The following is an 18,565-nucleotide window of genomic DNA, read 5'->3' as shown; positions in this document are numbered from 1 at the left end:
TGTTTTTCATTATTAATCCTTGATTGGCCATCTAGAATTAATAACCTAGGAAAATAAATTAATATGAGAATATAATTAATTTTCCTGATAAAACTTTTTGATGAGCAAAATTATTTCTTGCAAAGAGATTTGATTTAATAATTTTGTGAACAATCTAAACCTGTTTTTAAAGCTGATTTATTACCTAGAATTTTGCAAAGAGATTTGGATTTTCTGGTTTTAAATCTATATAATATTTGCAGTGAGAACTGATTTATTTTACAAAAGTGTTTAGAGTTTTAGATCTGTTCTTAATTGCTTGAATCCTAATTTATTGATTGATTTAATATTTCATAATTTCCGGAGAAATTCCCTAGGCCTAGCTTCTTGATCCATTGAATTTTCACAGATTTTATTTATTTTTTTGCATTGTTTATTTTAATTCAAATTAATTTATTTAGCTTAATTACAAAACTCTATAATTTATTGTGTAGTCTAGAGTCCTTGTGGAATTCGACCCCTAAGTATTACAGTGACCTCTTCATTTGAGAGAGTAGCTCTAGGGTTTAATTTGAGCATATCAAATTTTGGCGCCGTTGCCGGGGACTCTTTGATCTACCATTAGATTTGAGTTTTTAATTTCGTCTAAATTTTTGTTTTTATTTTCTACTTACAGATTTTTGTTTTTCTTCTCTTTGGTGTTTCAGGTATATGCCTAATAAGCCTAACACAAGGAGCAACAGAACTGGTCCTACTGTGAAGCTTTCAAACCAAGAGTTGGGAAAACTTGAGCGTGAAAACCGAAAAGCAGCCAAATCGTTGAAGATGGTTAACACAGTCATTTTGATGCGTGATGAGGCTGGTGTTTTGAGGGATCAAGAGGGCCACTTGCGCAATGAGCAGGGCCAAAAGCTTGATGCAGAAGGGAATGTTATTGCTGAATTTATTTTCGGAGACGAACAAGCCGATGGTGTCGATCGACACCAACAGGGTATTGATCGACACCCCCTTCCCGCAGACGTACGTGGAGCTGCCAACCACATCCAGAACCCAGTTCGAAGACAGTATCAAAACCGGGACTTGATAAGGACCACTGCTGACTTCAACTGGGCTGATCGACATCATCTGCTATTGTTCCTCCTCCATTCCAGAGGAATGATTTTGAGTTGAAACCTGTCTACTTTCAACTAGTTGGGCAGAGACCTTTCTCTAACCTGCCCAATAAGAAGCCTTTGGACCACATTGAGCATTTTGAGGATCTTGTGACCAGTATCAAGGCTAATGGAATGACTGAGGATTACATTTTCTGCAAGCTCTTCCCTTACTCACTTGCAGGAGAAGCATCCCAATGGTTGAAACAGTTGCCAGCTGGATCATTGACAAATTGGCATGATGTCAAGGTGGCCTTCCTCAACTACTTCTATGATGATGCTATGTCTGATGAATTGAGAGTCAAGCTGTCCTCTTTCAAGCAAAGACCAGATGAAGCTTTCAAAGCAGCTTGGGTGAGATTCAAGGCTTATCAAAGGGACTGTCCACACCATGGTTTCTCTAGGGTGCAGCTGCTAAGTATCTTCTTCAGAGGGTGTGACTGGGAGTATCAACTAGCTTTAGATGCTGCAAGTCATGGGAATTTCAAAACAAGATTTCCAGAAGATGCTGAAGCTTTGATTGAGAATTTGGCTTCCAGCAATAGTACTAAGCAAGCTGATGCTGAAAGGAAGAGATTGCATGGAGGGTTTGATGCAAACTAGCTTGCTTCTGTTAATGCCAAGCTTGATTCAGTTCATAATCTTCTTGTGGGTAAGAAGTCAGTTCACTTTGCTGCTGAAGTTGAGACATATGAGCCAGAACCTGATCAAGGAAATCATGAGGAAGAGGATGTGAACTATGTCTATGGGAATCATGGACAGTGGTTTGGAAATCAGCAAGGTAGCAGACCCTACAGTGGAAACAGCCAGCGCAGTAACTTTCAGGGCAACTCTTCTGGTTTCACACCCAAACCTGAATATCAAAAGCAGCAACAAAACAATGGATACACAAGGACTTATGGAAACAATTCATATCAATCTCCTCCTCCAAAAACAGCTGAAAATAGTAAGATGGAAGCTATGCTTGAGCAGCTTTTGCAAGGTCAGGAGCAAATGACATTGACTTTCAATAGGAAGCTTGACAATGTCTACACTGATCTTAATGGGACGTTTGAAGCTTTGAACATTCATGTCAAGAAGTTGGAAAGTCAGGTTGCACAAATAGCTGGATCCGTTAAAAGGCAAGAGGGTTTTCTTCCTGGAAGAACTGAATCAAACCCCAAGCATGCTTGCAATGCCATATCAGTGAGAGATGAAGATGCTGGTGTAGTTGTTTCTGCAGAACAGGGAGAAAAATCGACCAAATTCTCGGATTCAGATGATGGTGTCGATCGACACCACCTGGGTGTCGGTCGACACCCTTCTCAGACAGAATCGGAAAACACAAAATCTCAGGTTCCAGCAACTGTTGAAAGGGTGTACCAACCGAAGATTCCTTTTCCTAAGCCAAGAAGGTCCAAACAGGAGATGGAGGAAGCTAGATGCAAGGCAATGATGGACAAGATGATGATAGAGATGTCTTTGATTGATGCAGTTAAGCTTTCACCACCACTTAAGCGGTATGTGAAGAGAATGGTATCCAATGGTTTGAGCCCTGAGGAAGGAGCACTACTTACAAAAGATGTCAGTGCAATTCTGCTGACCCAGCCTCCACAGAGGAAGAAAGAGAAGAAGAAAGAGGTAGTTGTCTCTGAGAAAGTGAGTGCAATGATCCAAAGTAGGACTGCAGAGAAATTACCAGATCCTGGGAGCTTTGTACTTGATTGCACTCATTTACTTTGTGATCTTGGTTCTAGTATCAACCTGATGCCACATTCTGTTGCTGTGAGACTTGGGATGACAGAATTCAAGCCAACTCAGATTTCTCTTATCTTGGCTGATCGATCCCGACGAATTCCTAAAGGTGTTTTAGAGGATATTCAAATTAAGGTTGGAAACTTCATGATTCCTACTGACTTTGTGGTACTAAAGTATGATACAGAGCCTAAAGATCCTCTCATCTTAGGAAGATCTTTCTTGGCTACAGTTGGTGCCATCATTGATGTGAAGAAGGGACACATAGCACTGAATGTGGATGGTTTGAGTATGAATTTTGAGATGGATAAGCTGAGGAGAGCTCCTACTATTGATGGACAGACTTTTTCTCTTGAAAAAGTTTCTGCTACACGAGCAACAGGCTCAGTGTCGATCGACACTACCACTGTGTCGATCGACACCCCTCCACGACCGAGACAAAGCTTGTCCAAAACTGATGCTTCAAGTCAGAAAGCTGTTCCTAAACAGAAAGTCCCCCACTCCACATTCCACAGTCCTCAGGTAAGGCCAAGGTATGCATCTTCTTTACCCAAACCTCCTCTTATCATCAATAAGACCTTCAAAGATAAAAAAACTGCTTTGTAGTTAACCAAGCCACGAGATTATCGTAGAGCGCTTGTTTCTTCTATTGATAATTTTGCAGGACATAAGAGAAGCAAACCCATCCCTAAATCCCGCCCTGGTCCTGTTCCTCACATCCTTGGCAGACCTCATGCACCTGAAGCTTATACACCACCTTGGATGAAGAGGACATTCTCTTAGAAGCATTCAATGCCACGTCCTGATCCACCGGATGCCTGAGGTTCGACACAGTCAAGCTAATGACTGAAAACAAGCGCTAAGTGGGAGACAACCCACTTATAGGTTTTTCTTTTTCTTTTGAGTCATTTTTCTTTTTTTATTGAGTCAGTTTTTGTTTGAATTTTGTATGAAATTATTAACTATCTATCTATCAGGTTGCTTTTGACTTGTGTTTGAGTGCTTCTTAACAGAATAATCAGGCAAGGATTGACTTACCAACACAATCGAGTTGCAACTGCAAAAGGATTTTTCGATCATGTTTCTGTCCGCAGAGGGTGTCGATCGACACCTTCATAGCATCGGTCGATACCAATGTTTGCAATGGGTAACCCGAGAATCAGTTCATCTTTTCATTACAATTTTCAATACGTTTTTGTTTCTTTTTGCTTTCCTCTTACTTGATAACACTGGGGACAGTGTTGTTTAAGTCTGGGTGAGGTTATATACTAACTACGTTTTTGTTTTTAAGTTTCAGTTGTGTCAGTCAAAACCATAAAGTTTGAGTCAAATTTTTCAAATTTTTTCTTTTTGTCTTTGGGAATTATGATCTTGATTAATGATTTCTCTTATTTGGCTAAAACTCTAATGATTATTTGTTTATTCTTAATCTCAGAACTGAAGCTTAGAAAGACTATGAGCCTTATCAACAATCCTGAAAGCCATTATGCAATGGATATCTGGTTAAACCAACGTTGTCTCAAATTTTATCAGGATTTTAACTGGACTTAATCTCTTACTTTGGGGTTGGAAATCAGTGGACTAGACTTCTTCTTCGGGCAATACAAGACAGTGCAATTTTTCAAAGTATGTCTCCCCTCTCTCTTCCCTTCAGTGCTTTAAAAGAAAAAAAAAAGAATAAAAGATGAGATGATTTTGATCAGTTTAGAGAGGTAGGTAAATTACCTGTGACCTCATTATTCTACTCTTGAGTCAAATGATCACACAAAGCTTGGAAGTGAGGGGTAGGTAAATTACCAATGACCCTGATATTCACTTACACCTTTGATTGAAAAAAAAAAAAAAAAATTGGGAGAATCAACTCCTTTGAAGTGAGAAAAGGGAGAGGAAAGGAGATGTATGAAGAATGTCTTGGCCTGAAGAGAGTCCATATGCCACTGATTCGATACACCAAGGTAAGAACTCACCTGTACTTGCTTTAATTTATGTAATGAGATGACAATGGTGAGACTAGAGACTCCAGAGGATTGTGGGATTTGAGTAAGGAATGTTGATGCTTATCATAGTTAAGTATAAGAAGTAAGTTCTTAAGTCAAGTAAAATGAAGAGTGTGAATAAGAATCATCATGCAGTTGAGTGAGTTCCCTGTTTTCAAACCTCTTTCACAGGTCTAAGCTTATGTTTTGCTTGAGGGCAAGCAAATGCTAAGTCTGGGGGAGTTGATATATCATGGTTTTGGTAGTTTTTAACCATGATATAAGAAGTCTTTTAGAGTCTTTTGATTTGTTTTCTAGGATGTTTTTGAGTCTTTACAGGTTATCTAGGATTTTGGCACGGATGGAGCAAAATGGAGCAATTTGGATCATTTTGGAACATTAATCCCGAAGAAACGAACTTGGAGTCAGAATAGAGAGGGAGTGTCGATCGACACTGCCTTAGTATCGATCGACACCATGTCTAGCCGCAATAAGAATCTAGTTTTGGAAGTTTTACAATTCTGCCCCAAAGTTTTCCATATTTATAACATAAGTCCCTGACGTGTTTTAGGACATATATATATAGTTTTTAGGTTTTGTAAACCAGGAAGTCTTTTTCTAGAGAGTTTTATTTTTCCTGCAACCCTGTGAGATTTTGAGAGCTTTGGAGAGAGAGAGATCTGCTTTGAGAGAAGAATTCTTGAACTCCTTTTTACTCTTTTAATTTTAATTGCTTATTATTCAGAAAAGATGTTTTGTTCTTCATTGAATATGTCTGAGTAGTTTGCTTGTTAGGTTCAGGGTTTCTCACAGGGATTTTATGATTTATTAGATCTGTTTATTTAGGATTCATTATCTTGCTAGATCTTCATCATAGGTTGGTTTTTCATTATTAATCCTTGATTCGCTACCTAGAATTAATAACCTAGGAAAATAAATTGATATGAGAATATAATTAATTTTTCTGATAAAACCTTTTGATGAGCAAAATTATTTCTTGCAAAGAGATTTGATATAATAATTTTGTGAACAATTTAAACCTGTTTTTAAGGCTGATTTATTAACTAGAATTTTGCAAAGAGATTTGGATTTTCTAGTTTTAAATCTAGATAATATTTGCAGTGAGAACTGATTTATTTTTCAAAAGTGGTTAGAGTTTTAGATCTGTTCTTAATTGCTTGAATCCTAATTTATTGATTGATTTAATATTTCATAATTTCCTGAGAAATTCCCTAGGCCTAGCTTTTTGATCCATTGAATTTTCACAGATTTTATTTATTATTTTGCATTGTTTATTTTAATTCAAATTAATTTATTTAGCTTAATTACAAACTCTATAATTTATTGTGTAGTCTAGAGTCCTTGTAAGAGGGGCTTCAAATTTTGTAAGAGATGTGGCTGCATCTTTGGGAGACGTTGATTTGATTATATGTCCTTGCATTGACTGCCGTAATATAGATCGTCACTCAAAAAGTGTTGTAGTTGATCACCTTGTTATAAGGGGAATGGATGAGGCATATAAGCTACAATCTGTATGGTATCATCATGAAGAATTGAATTCAGCGGTTGAAGGTGGCAGTGACAGCAGATTCAACAAGTGGAATGATGAGATTTTTAGGTTATATGAAGCAGCTGATGAGTTTATGGTTGACGAGTTTGGTAATATGGTTGACTTAGGTGATAGTGGAGAGGTTGAAGAGAAGAAAAAATATGATTTTCTTGCAAAACTTGCAGATGCTGAAACACCCTTGTATCCAAGTAAGCTCTCGGCTATAGTAACACTATTCAGAATCAAGTCACAGAACGGTTGGTCTGATAAGAGCTTCAATGACCTGCTAGAAACATTGTTGAAGATGTTACCAAAGGATAATGTGCTACACACATCACTGTACGAGATGAAGAAATTTCTGAAATCATTTGACATTGGTTACCAGAAGATTCATGCATGCGTCAATGATTGTTCTCTATTCAGAAAAAAGTACAAGACGCTTGATAAGTGTCCTAAATGCAAGACTTCTAGGTGGAAGACTAACATGCAACCTGGTGAAGTAAACAAAGGTGTTCCACAGAAAGTATTAAGATACTTTCCGATTATACCAAGGCTGAAGAGAATGTTCAGATCAGAGAAAACAGCCAAGGATTTAAGATGGCATTTCACTAACAAGAGCAGTGATGGAAAACTTCGACACCCTGTAGATTCAGTTACTTGGAATCATATGAACGACAAGTATCCTTCTTTTGCAGCTGAAGAAAGAAACATGCGGCTTGGACTTTCCATAGATGGATTTAATCCATATAATATGAAGAACACCAAGTATAGTTGTTGGCCTGTTTTGCTAGTAAACTACAATTTGCCACCGGATTTGTGTATGAAGAATGAGAACATCATGCTTACGCTATTGATTCCTGGACCACAACAACCTGGTAATAGCATTGATGTATACTTATAACCTCTTATAGAGGATCTAATTCATCTCTGAAACAATGGAGAGTTGATAGATGATGCCTTCAGCAAATCTACTTTTACTCTTAAGGCAATGTTGCTTTGGACAATTAGTGATTTCCCAGCCTATGGGAATCTTGCAGGATGCAAAGTAAAGGGTCAAATGGGCTGTCCTTTATGTGGGAAAAATACAAACAGCATGTGGTTAAAGTTCAGCCGAAAACATGTCTACATGAGTCATAGAAAGGGTTTGCCACCAACACATAGTTTCAGAGGAAAGAAGTCGTGGTTTGATGGTAAAGCTGAACATGGGAGAAAGGGAAGGATATTAAGTGGCCAGAAAATTTCTCAAAACCTGAAAAATTTCTAGAATGACTTTGGAAATCTGAAAAAATCTGTCCGTAAGAGGAAAAGTACAGATTGTATTGGAATGATGTTTGATAGTGAGGATATTATCCACTGATTTATCTGAGGATGAAGATGAGGAAATAGAAGTAGACGAGGATGAGTTATCTAGATGGAAGAAAAGATCTATTTTTTTCAATCTACCTTATTGGGAGGTATGCTAATAATTTACTATCATGATTATTTCAGTTTCATATTTTATCAATTAAACTTTTTTTAATTTTCGTTTTGTTCTTGTATGTGTTGGTTAGAATCTTCCGGTATGGCATAACTTAGACGTAATGCATGTGGAGAGAAATGTGGCTGCAAGTATTGTATCTACTTTGCTACATTGTGGGAAATCAAAAGATGGTCTTCAGGCACGTAAGGATCTGGAATATCTGGGTATTAGAAAGGATTTGCATCCTAAAACAAAAGGAAAAATAACATACCTTCCAGCAGCTCCTAGGTCATTGTCGAAGACAGAGAAGAAAGTCTTTTGTAGGCGAATTTTTGACTTCAAAGGACCAGATGGCTACTGTTCAGACATATCGAAAGGTGTATCATTAGATGACTGTAAGATCACCGGTCTGAAATCACACGATTATCATGTCTTAATGAAACAGCTACTTCCTATTGCACTTAGAGGTTTGTTACCAAAAGGTCCTAGGATAGCAATTGTAACCTTATGCAAATTCTACAACCAGTTGTGTCAGCGAGTAATTGATAGAGAGCAGCTTTTGGTAATGGAAGCTGAGATCGTTGGAATGCTCTGCATGTTTGAAAGATTTTTTTCCTCCAAGTTTCTTTGATATAATGGTGCATTTGACAGTACATCTAGGAAGAGAAGCACGACTAGGTGGACCAGTCCATTTTAGATGGATGTACCCATTTGAAAGGTGTAACTTGTCTTTCTTTTGGTAATTGTTTATCTTTTCTTGTATTGAGCTGTCTTGGGATAATCAATGTCTTGTTGCTAATCTACTTTTACACTTTTCAGGTATATGATGGTTCTTAAAGATTTTGTAAGAAACCCGGCAAAACCTGAGGGGTGTATGGCCGAGTCATATCTCGTTGAAGAATGCATTCACTTTTGTAGTGAATTTTTGAAGAAGACTACAAATGTAGAGGAAAAACTAGATAGAAACACTGAATATGAGAATAGTTCTATACTAGAGGGTCGCCCAATATCTGTAAGCACTTCAATTACTCTTACTGAAATGGAGACGAAAATTGCCCACCTTGTTGTTATACAAAACGTGGCTATTGTTGATCCTTATGTCGAGTAAGTTTCTGTTTTTCTATTTCACTTGTCATACCTTTTCTTTTTTCTAAAATATGTATGATTATTAATTCTTATTATTAAACTTGTACAAGTGAGCACCTTCAGTACCTTCAAGACTCAAATGGGAGATGTAGATCTGATGCATCACATTTATGGAAGATGCATACAGAAAAGTTTGTGGATTGGCTAAAAAAAAAGGCAAGTTATAATTTATCTTAATTTTCTGCATTTATATTATGTTTTTGACTGTATGTGTCTGATTTGTTTTTTATTTTTTTGGTAGATCTCGCTTGATTCAGATATACATGAAGAAACACTTAAATGGTTGGCTTATGGTCCACGTAGTTCTACTCGGTCGTATACAGGATATATTGTTAATGGGCAACGGTTTCACACTAGTTCAGTTGATAGGAAAAGTCAGAATAGTGGGATCTTGTATGAGGCTACAGCAGTATGTAGGTCTAGTGCGAAAGACACCTCACAAGTAGTTGTTATGGTCTCATACTACGGCAGATTAACAGATATTATACTGCTGGATTATAATGTTTTTTACGTTCCTCTATTCCGGTGTCAATGGGCAGTAATGGGCAATGGAGTGAAGGTAGATGATGGTTTCACACTAGTTAACCTGAATCATAGTCAGATCTCATTCTTAAGAGATCCATATATTTTAGCTTCGCAAGCAAAGCAAGTGTTCTACTCAAGGGAAGACGAGACATCAAGTTGGTATGTTGTTATGAGAGGTCCTTGAAGAAGATACATCAGTAATGAGTTTGATGATGGAGTTGTAGACATTGGGCCATTGCCATCAACTGTTGATATGGAAGTTAATTTAGATGAAGCTGAGACAGCCAGTAGGGATTGTGAAGGGATATATGTTTGAAACTAATTGGTTTGTGTTTTCTTTTAAGCTATGTTTAGCTATGAAAATTCTAATTATATATATGATAACTTTATATATTTCTAAAGGTTGGTTTTTTCTTTTTCTTATAAATCTGTTTGGTTTGAATTCTATTTGCATTACCTTGGTGATCATTGTTCTTATTCAGGTTATTTGCAGATTGTGTATTTTAGTTCTTGTTTTTCTTGCTTGTCTGATATATGTCTGATTGTTCATTGTTTGTTTTTAGTTGTTTGGTTGTTATTGACACATTGTCTTAAGTCTTTTCAGGTGAATTAACATGGGAACTAACAAGAAGGGTAGAGCAACAAAGAAGAATAAGAAAACTCAGGAAGACAATGATGAAGCAGAATACGTGTGTACTATTAACCCACCACCTGAAGAACATTTAGCGGACCAACATCATATAGAAGATGAGCAGATGGTAGATGATCCAAATGCTGAGAAAGGATTGAATGATGATGAACAGCTTGAAGGTGAGGTTCAATTATCCGAAGAAGTTCAACCTAAGCGTAAGAAAAGCGAGGACCAACAAGGATGAAAGACATCGCCAAGAATCCAAATGATAGGATACGAGTAGACTACAATCTCATGGGGGATCCAATCGGTAAAGGATCAATTAAGATGGCCTCATACATGGGTGAATTGATACGAGAACACGTTCCGTTCATAATTCCCTGTTGGCCAAAAGTCCCTGAAGATTTGAAGACAATTCTCTGGAAATCTGTCCAGGTGATAGGTTATTTACATTGATATTTAATTAAGTTATAATGTCTGGATTTCAGTTTATAAATTTAATATACTTTTGTCCTTTATTTGATTGTAGGCCAGGATTGAATTAGATGAGGAGTACCAAAAGACTGCAGCGCTTCATCAGATGAATTGTATATGGAGGTCATCGAAATCAATATTGGTTAAGGCTATTAGGGAAGCTGAGAATCACCATGAAAGGATGAAGCTGCGGCCTAAGAATGTGGAACCAGCTGATTGGTGTAAATTTGCCAAGCTCAAAACAAGTGCTGCATTTAAGGTATTAAATTTCAGTTAAGTTTTTTCTGAGATAGTATATCAATATTAACAATCATTTAATTTGTTAGGTGGTGAGCTATAGCTACAAGGCAAGAAGGCAGAAACAAATTCCTCACACTACAAGTCGCAAAGGAATTGCTAGACTAACTGAAGAGTTGGTAAACATACTAAAATTATGTTGCTACTTCTCATAAGTTTTAATTTTCTTTCAACTGATAAAGACAGTTTTTTGGTATAGAAACAAAATAGTTCAGACCCATCTGAAGTGACAAGGTTAGATGTGTGGGTGAAGTCGCGTACCAAAAAGGATGGGACACCAGTGAATACTAATGCTGCTGAAAAGATTGTGAGTTGTTTTTAAATCTGTAAATTAATTTATTTTTAAATCAGTTGTAGTTTTTATTTTATTATGATTGCTGTTACATATTAGCATATAAATATATATAAATTATGATTTGCAGAAAAAGGCAGCTGAACTTATGAAGTCTGTTGGTAGTCCATCAAGTACAGCATATGGACCATGAGATGCTCTTACCCAACTTTTAGGTCCTGATAATCTTGGTCGAATGAAGGCAATGGGTAGAAACATGAACAAAACCAAACTATCTTGTTTCCAAATGAAGCATAAGATTTTTACTGAAATGCAAGAGAATCAAATACATCTCCAGCAAACAGTCCATGAGGTACGAGATGAGATTGACAAACTAAAGAACCAGGTTAGCTAGAGGCTTTCTTTTTGTTTGGTTAACTGCTATATTATTATATGTTCGAATTAATAACTTTTTGTATATGTTATAGAGACAAGAAACTGAGACTGGTGAAAACTCAGCAGCAAGAGTAAGTATTGTAATTTATAAGTAAGTATACATATTTCTTTATAATTACTTAGAATATGACATGTTTTTATTCTACTAACTATTTTGTAGAGTGTGAACAAAAGATCAAAACCTAAGTGTGTCTTGATTGATTGGGCTGGTGATTATGCAAACGTTGCTGAGGGACGCATTATTTCTTCTGATCCAAAGGATATGGTGAATAACAGTCCATTAGGCCTTTACGATCTTAAAGTACTTGTTGAGACTGCTACTATACCAGAAGCATCCCTTTGGAGACCTGCTCATCAAATTTTCACAATTGAGAACGCTGTTGGGCATATGATTGCCTGGCCTGCCAAAAAGTGTGTTAATCTAGAACAGGAGCTGCAGCAAGATGATATTGCAACACTGGTAAAGGTTTTTTTACTTTGTCATGACTTGATTAGTATCAGTTAACATACTTAGATTATTGTCACAATGTTTGACAGGGTACAAGGAAAGATTCATTGAACAAATGCAAACTACTCGACTTGTCGAATGATGATGTAGTTGTTGCTGAAGGACGTTGGCTATCAAAAGATCCAAAGGCATTGGTGAATGGACTTCCAATCGGACCAAAGGCTGTTAAAGTATTTGTTGATGAGGTGCATCAGTCCGAGACATTTATATGGAGGGCTACAATGGAAGTGACATACCTTGAGGATTGTTTACTGTCTTTTGTTGCATGGCCTTATTGCAAAGTTGTATTTGAAAACACCAACACAGATGGAGCATGTCAGAAAGCTCCAGTTCATAAATCTGCATCAATTGATCAATCAGGAAAAAAATCAGCATCAGCAGTTCTAAAATCTACAGAAACAGGTGAGAAGTCCCATATTGATACAACTACAGCAACATGTCAAAAATCTGCAGCAACAAAGACGAAGTCTACATCATCAGGTCAAAAATTTGCAGCAACATCAAAGGAGAAATCATCTGCAGCAGATCCTAAATCAGGAGAGAAGTCTCTAACAAAAGGTTCAAAATCTCCTGCAACTGAAATTGAACTAACTTCACAGTCCCCTCTTCGGAGATCTCTGGTAAATAACAACACATGTTATGAATTTATTATAGTTAGTATTCTCTCTTTGTTAAATGGTTTATATTGTAAACATGTCAGAGGAAAAACATAGGTGGAGGTATGAAGGAAAATCAGAAGTGTAAGCTGATGGATATTAGCGGAAAGAAGCGGATTGTTGCTGAGGGACGTGTTCATAAAACTGACCCGGAGCATAAGGTCCACTCTGTTACATTGGGTCCTAATGCTGCTAGTGTTTGGATTGAAAAAGTGAAGGTAGATGATGCAGCAGTCTGGAAGACATCATATGAGATCGAGTCTATGAGAGATGCACTTGGTTCACCTATCGCTTGGCCAACTGATAAATTGGTTGTCTATTGACTGGTAGAAACTGAGATAAGTGTTAGAAATTGATGATTGTGAGTTGAGTATACATGTTATGCAGATGTTATTACAAAACTAATGATGAAAGAAATTTTCTTTGCAGGGAGTGAAGCAACTTTGGTCCAGCTAGTCTTACTAGCTACTTTTGTTTAGTTTAAGAATATGTTAAAGAACTATGTGTTTTGGATTCAGACTTATGTTTTATGCTATATTGGTTTCAGACTTATGTTGCTTCTTTTGGATTCAGACTTATGTTGCTTCTTTTGGATTCAGAGATGTTTTATGGTTTCAGACTTATGTTATATGGTATTTTGGATTCAGACTTGTGTAGTGAAGGATTTCTATTTTATTAATTATATTATGCAAATTGTAATAATAGATAGCTATATTAAAATACATATAACAGCAAAAAAAAATGTTATCTTCATATATTATAGCGCTAAACATTAGCTCTCAAAAACTATATTACAGCATATTCGTAGCTATTAATAAATTAAGTATGGCAAAATCCATAAGCCATCGTATCAACATATATTATAGCACTACATGATAAGATATATCACAGCATAAAATCTTTGCCATTATACGGAGATCTTTCGTAGCACATAGTAAGAGCTACCAAAAAAAACATTACCCAAAAATATATTGCTATAGTATAATAATTAACAGCATACAGAAAACGTTATGTTATCTATATATATCATTGCATTAGAAATGTGCTATTGTAGGGGTGACCTCTACCACAGCTCTGGATGACACAGCAGTTACTAAAACGCTATTAATAACATATTATAGCGAAAATCCCGTGCTATAAATGTTCACTTTTCTTGTAGTGTTAATCTATTTAGTCTTCATCACTGGACTCGACGTCTAGCCATCGCCTGTAAAGAAAACGTTTCAGGTTTTAATTTCACGAATAATAGTGTTTACTCTAAATTTATTTAAATTAAGGACATTACATTATATCTCCCGTATTGATTCCTGCCATTTCATCTTCAAGTTTGACCTTTGAACATCGTAATTCAGACATCAGACATTGCATACTTATCAATGTAATTTTTAAGTTAGAAAATGATAGTTTTAAGTGGTATATAAGATGATTACTAAACAGTACCTTCGTAAACAGAGATCCTCCAAAACAGAAGAGTACACATTACTGGTTGATTAGCATAGGTAGGGGAGAAAACTATTTTTCTCCATTTATCAAGAAATGCATTACAAACCGAACCAACAACAACACATTCAATCTCTAGGCCACTTTAAAAAATAAATTATTTCTGAATTAGTTAATCAAGAATTATGTTAAATATTATTATATTGTATTTAAAATATTATCGAAAGTTTTGAATATTCTCTTACTTGTATTCAAGGATAGTGAAAGTCACCACTTGATTCTCTGAAATATAGCCATTTTGATGTTCAAGGAAATTAATCGCCCGTGGCTCGTTTACATTTAACACCATTCCTATGACATCTAACATAAAAATAATTCCAACAAAAAAAAACAAATCAAAACAAATTCATCATCTTAAGATTACTTAAATAAAAAAACTTACCTACACAACAATTCTTCTCCTCAGGCGTAGAATTACGCATTTTCAATGCATCAAATAGAAGGAAAAATTGTCAGTGCTTCGCGGATATATTGGTATCATTTTTGTGTTATCCTGGATCAAGATCTCAAACGGATTGTTTGAGTTTCAGGATGATTGCTGACCTTCAATCACTAAAAATTCAGAAATCTCATATCAGTCTCTTTCTTTGATGTTTCCATAATAACTTTCTACATAACGATCTGCATCTATCTTGATATCAATCCTATTTCCCTATAATAGAAGAACAAATTATCATTTTTATTTATTTATTTTTCTTGTACTTCTCATTTGAAATTTAAAATAATTACGGTTAAATGAAAAGAGGAAGAAGAATTACCCTCTCGTCTACCAAAATCAAACTTTAATAATAAGGCTGTCCTTGAATAAAATGAGGTGGACATTCTCTAAGAATTTTCACAGCAACTTTCGGGTTACGTAATGTAGGATTCATATCTTTAAGTACAGCACCATCCTGTTTGGGTTCTTTTTTTTTTGTGTATTTAGAAGCAAGGAGATGTTTCATAGAGAAGTTTCAAATACTACAATAATTTATTTGTAGTTCATATATTTATAGACCAAAGAAGATAAAGATTATAAGAATCAGAGTTCTAGATTTGTGTGGATTGTATAAAAACCCGTGGTCTACACAGGGAAAGCTGCATGAGTCTATGTTCGATAAGAATGAACAATGTTTTTGTTTTTTATAAATACTTTATTTAAAAAAATTTAACTGGACGTTCGAAACTCTAAATTTCAAATTGCATGACTATTTTTTACATTTTTCAACTTGCATGCTGACATCTTTTTTTTATCATGCATTGGGCTATCGTATCTTTGTTACGATTTTTGTTGAGACTTTATTGGAAACTTCAAAGTCTTTATCTTTTCATTTTTTTGTAAGTATTTTATACGTAGATATTTTTATCAAAATATGTATAATATATATTTGTATCAAAATATTGTTAAAAGGAAATAATAAATCGATATCTGTAAATAAATTTAAACTTTCATTTATATTAAAACAAAAAATTATAATCCATCTATTATTAAAATAGAAAATAATGAAAACCCCCCTAAAATCCCTAATAAGCCAAACAAAATGAGCAAGTCAGTCTTCTATTTGTGAGTCCTCTTCCTTGGTCTCCTATAAATTAGTTAATTAATATATGAAAAAAGTATATAAACGAAATTCTATAATGTTTTCATCTAATATAATATATAGAATGAACAGAGATGATAATCTTACAATTCCATCATTTTCACCACCTCTGGAATTTGCGGATTGAATTTTATTTGCATACAAACTGTAGAAGATATACTTCTTTTTCCTGCAAAATTATAACTGAATTAATTCTTTTAATAACTGATCAACAAAACTGAGCAATAAATATCATCAAATTGAATGTTTACTTTGGAAAACTTCAATAACACCCCAACGAATAACACAAATTAAGCGATCACCCCGGAAAGATTTATAAGTATCGTAGAATTTTGTACCGATGTTTCGAATAATTCACACCTTATTAGGGTTCCACTAAAATTGCAATAATTAAAAATATAATTCAAAATCATAATTATGTATAAAATATATATATATATGAGTATTATAATTTACCTGAAATCATAAAGATCAAAAGAGATTTTGTGGTTAATTGAGTAATCCTCTGCTCTATTATTTATTTCAAGATTTTCTTCAGTACTTTGCATCTCATCCTCCTCTAAATCTTGGACATATTTATCCTCATTATGATCATCAGTATCACTATTATCCGATTGGTATTCGCCCTTATCATCAGTTTCTTCTTCAGTATCATCCTCTTCTTCATCCATTGTATCATAACAAACATCATCTTCCTCATCGTTTCCTTCTTGTATATAATCATCATCGTCATGATCTCCAACATCACTGTCATCATCAGATTCTTCAAAGACTGTGCAATCTGATTCTGAGTGATCATGATAAAAAGTGTTTTTCTTTTTATCTAAACCAAATCAAGTAAAATACTTAAACAACATACAAATATTGTCACTTTGTGTTACGTCCACATGTTTCTCATGATTTTCTAACCCCTTGATTTCCTTTTTTTGTTTTAATTTCCTGAAATTACAGCTGAATTCCCCAACATTGACAACCTCACCGATGACGTCTGTATAAAATCTAAATTAGTTCAGATACAAAGATTTACTAATAATAATTGAATTTAATATTAAAATAACGAAAATAATTCTTCACCCACTAAGTAATCTTCACATTGGATACCATCATTAATGAGTTTGAAATCGACAAAATTATAGAAATCTTCCCCTCCAACAATTGAATTCTCTTTGATCTTGGTATTATACAAAATAACAATTTTGTAACAATTTGTGGTAGCTAAACATGAACCATACTGATCAACAACCTTAAAGTCTTCAAAATCAGGCCAATCAACAACGTTGAACTTTGAGACAAAACGATCCTAAACATCTCCACGAAAGGAACATTAGACCTTTACACCCTAATAAAACATAGAATTAATAATTGTCACATAATATAATTTTATATGTAAAAACAATATACTCAAAGCTTGTAATTTATAACTTTCAGGTATAAGCATATAAGCTTTATTTTTGAAATATATAATGAGCTTATGATTAGAATAAACTACATACCTTAATATCAGATAAAACCATCTTCAAACTTGGACCTTTCTCTTTCCACAGACACAATACCTTCACACGAATTTTCCATTCATATTTTGAAGAATTCCAACGTGAAATATCATCGAAAAGGCTATACCTAACCATAGTTTTTTGTTTTTTTGTTTTTTTGTTTTTTTGTTTTCTTCTTTGATTTAGGTTGAAAGTCAAAAGAGTCGAATAGACGTATATATATATATATATATATATGTAATTTAATATATTTAATTTACATTTTGTGTAAGTGATATTTATGAATATATGTTTAACAAATCATTTAAATAATTTGTAAAGATCTCCAGACATAAATATCTTTACACTTCCCTTTATTTTACAGATAATAGTAAACTTCTTAATGTTTATCATTACGGTTTTTAATGTGTATTTTACATTTTCTATTTTTACATTAATTGTGATATTACACCGTATTCTATACTGTTTTGAATATGGATTACTTCTTAAGTTTATCCACCCTACTTTACATAATGTAAAATTAATAAATTTTTATATTTCATCATAAAAATTGTAAATATTATTTTAAATTAACAATCTTACATTAACTTAAAAATAATCTACAAAATATTGAAAATATTATTTATCACATTTTAAAAAATATAGCCTGAAAACGTTATATATATAAAATATTTTCATAAAATTAATACGGGTAATTATCTTGTTTTCTTCTCTCATTCATATATACAATTTCGGAATTTAAAATATATAATCTCACGACATATTGAAATTTACATAATTATGATCAAGAACTTTGGTTCCTGGTCGATTGTATTGTTAATAATTGCATTTCAGTACTCACATTTCTCATTGTTAACACGTCTCATCTCATTTATTTATAGATCGACATTATAAAGTACCGTTAATTTTAAATTTTTTAAAAAAATCTTTATAGAAATATTCTTATTTCATAAAATATTCATTCATCTAAAACAATATCCAAAAAACAGCAATTATAAGATCTCAGAACATTTATCATACTATTATCTAAATTATGTTCCTCTACTCTCTTCAATCCAGAATATTTGCTACGACACCTATCATTTCTTCTTCCATATGCAGACTATTTTAAAAATAATAAAATTTCATATACTAGATATAATAAATTTTAATAAGAATATATTTTAGGTAACTACCGTGT

The 18,565-nt window shown here is 34.3% G+C and overlaps 2 protein-coding genes, 1 non-coding gene and 1 pseudogene across 3 annotated transcripts; 3 read left to right on the top strand and 1 right to left on the bottom strand.

The window, feature by feature from the left end:
* Window positions 1-1,421: 1,421 nt before the first annotated feature.
* On the bottom strand, window positions 1,422-1,528 carry LOC147920466 (small nucleolar RNA R71). The gene has a single exon (XR_015591952.1). It is a non-coding gene; the product is annotated as a small nucleolar RNA R71 (small nucleolar RNA).
* Window positions 1,529-6,141: 4,613 nt separating this feature from the next.
* On the top strand, window positions 6,142-9,835 carry LOC104767772 (uncharacterized; annotated as a pseudogene).
* Window positions 9,836-10,429: 594 nt separating this feature from the next.
* On the top strand, window positions 10,430-11,406 carry LOC147920465 (uncharacterized). Its single transcript, XM_087502934.1, has 5 exons — window positions 10,430-10,585; window positions 10,680-10,883; window positions 10,951-11,040; window positions 11,121-11,228; window positions 11,344-11,406. The coding sequence occupies exons 1-5, from the start codon at window positions 10,445-10,447 to the stop codon at window positions 11,404-11,406; spliced, it is 606 nt and encodes a 201-aa protein (XP_087359060.1). The 5' UTR covers window positions 10,430-10,444.
* Window positions 11,360-13,245, top strand: LOC147920464 (uncharacterized). The gene is made up of 5 exons (XM_087502933.1): window positions 11,360-11,598; window positions 11,681-11,719; window positions 11,809-12,108; window positions 12,186-12,776; window positions 12,857-13,245. Exons 1-5 carry the CDS (start codon window positions 11,449-11,451, stop codon window positions 13,133-13,135), a joined length of 1,359 nt encoding a protein of 452 aa, XP_087359059.1. The 5' UTR covers window positions 11,360-11,448; the 3' UTR covers window positions 13,136-13,245.
* Window positions 13,246-18,565: the final 5,320 nt, after the last annotated feature.

Source organism: Camelina sativa, chromosome 19 (assembly GCF_030686135.1).
Source record: "Camelina sativa cultivar CO46 ecotype springtype chromosome 19, ASM3068613v1".
Lineage (NCBI taxonomy): Eukaryota > Viridiplantae > Streptophyta > Magnoliopsida > Brassicales > Brassicaceae > Camelina > Camelina sativa.
This window is presented reverse-complemented; position numbering and strand designations above follow the sequence as displayed.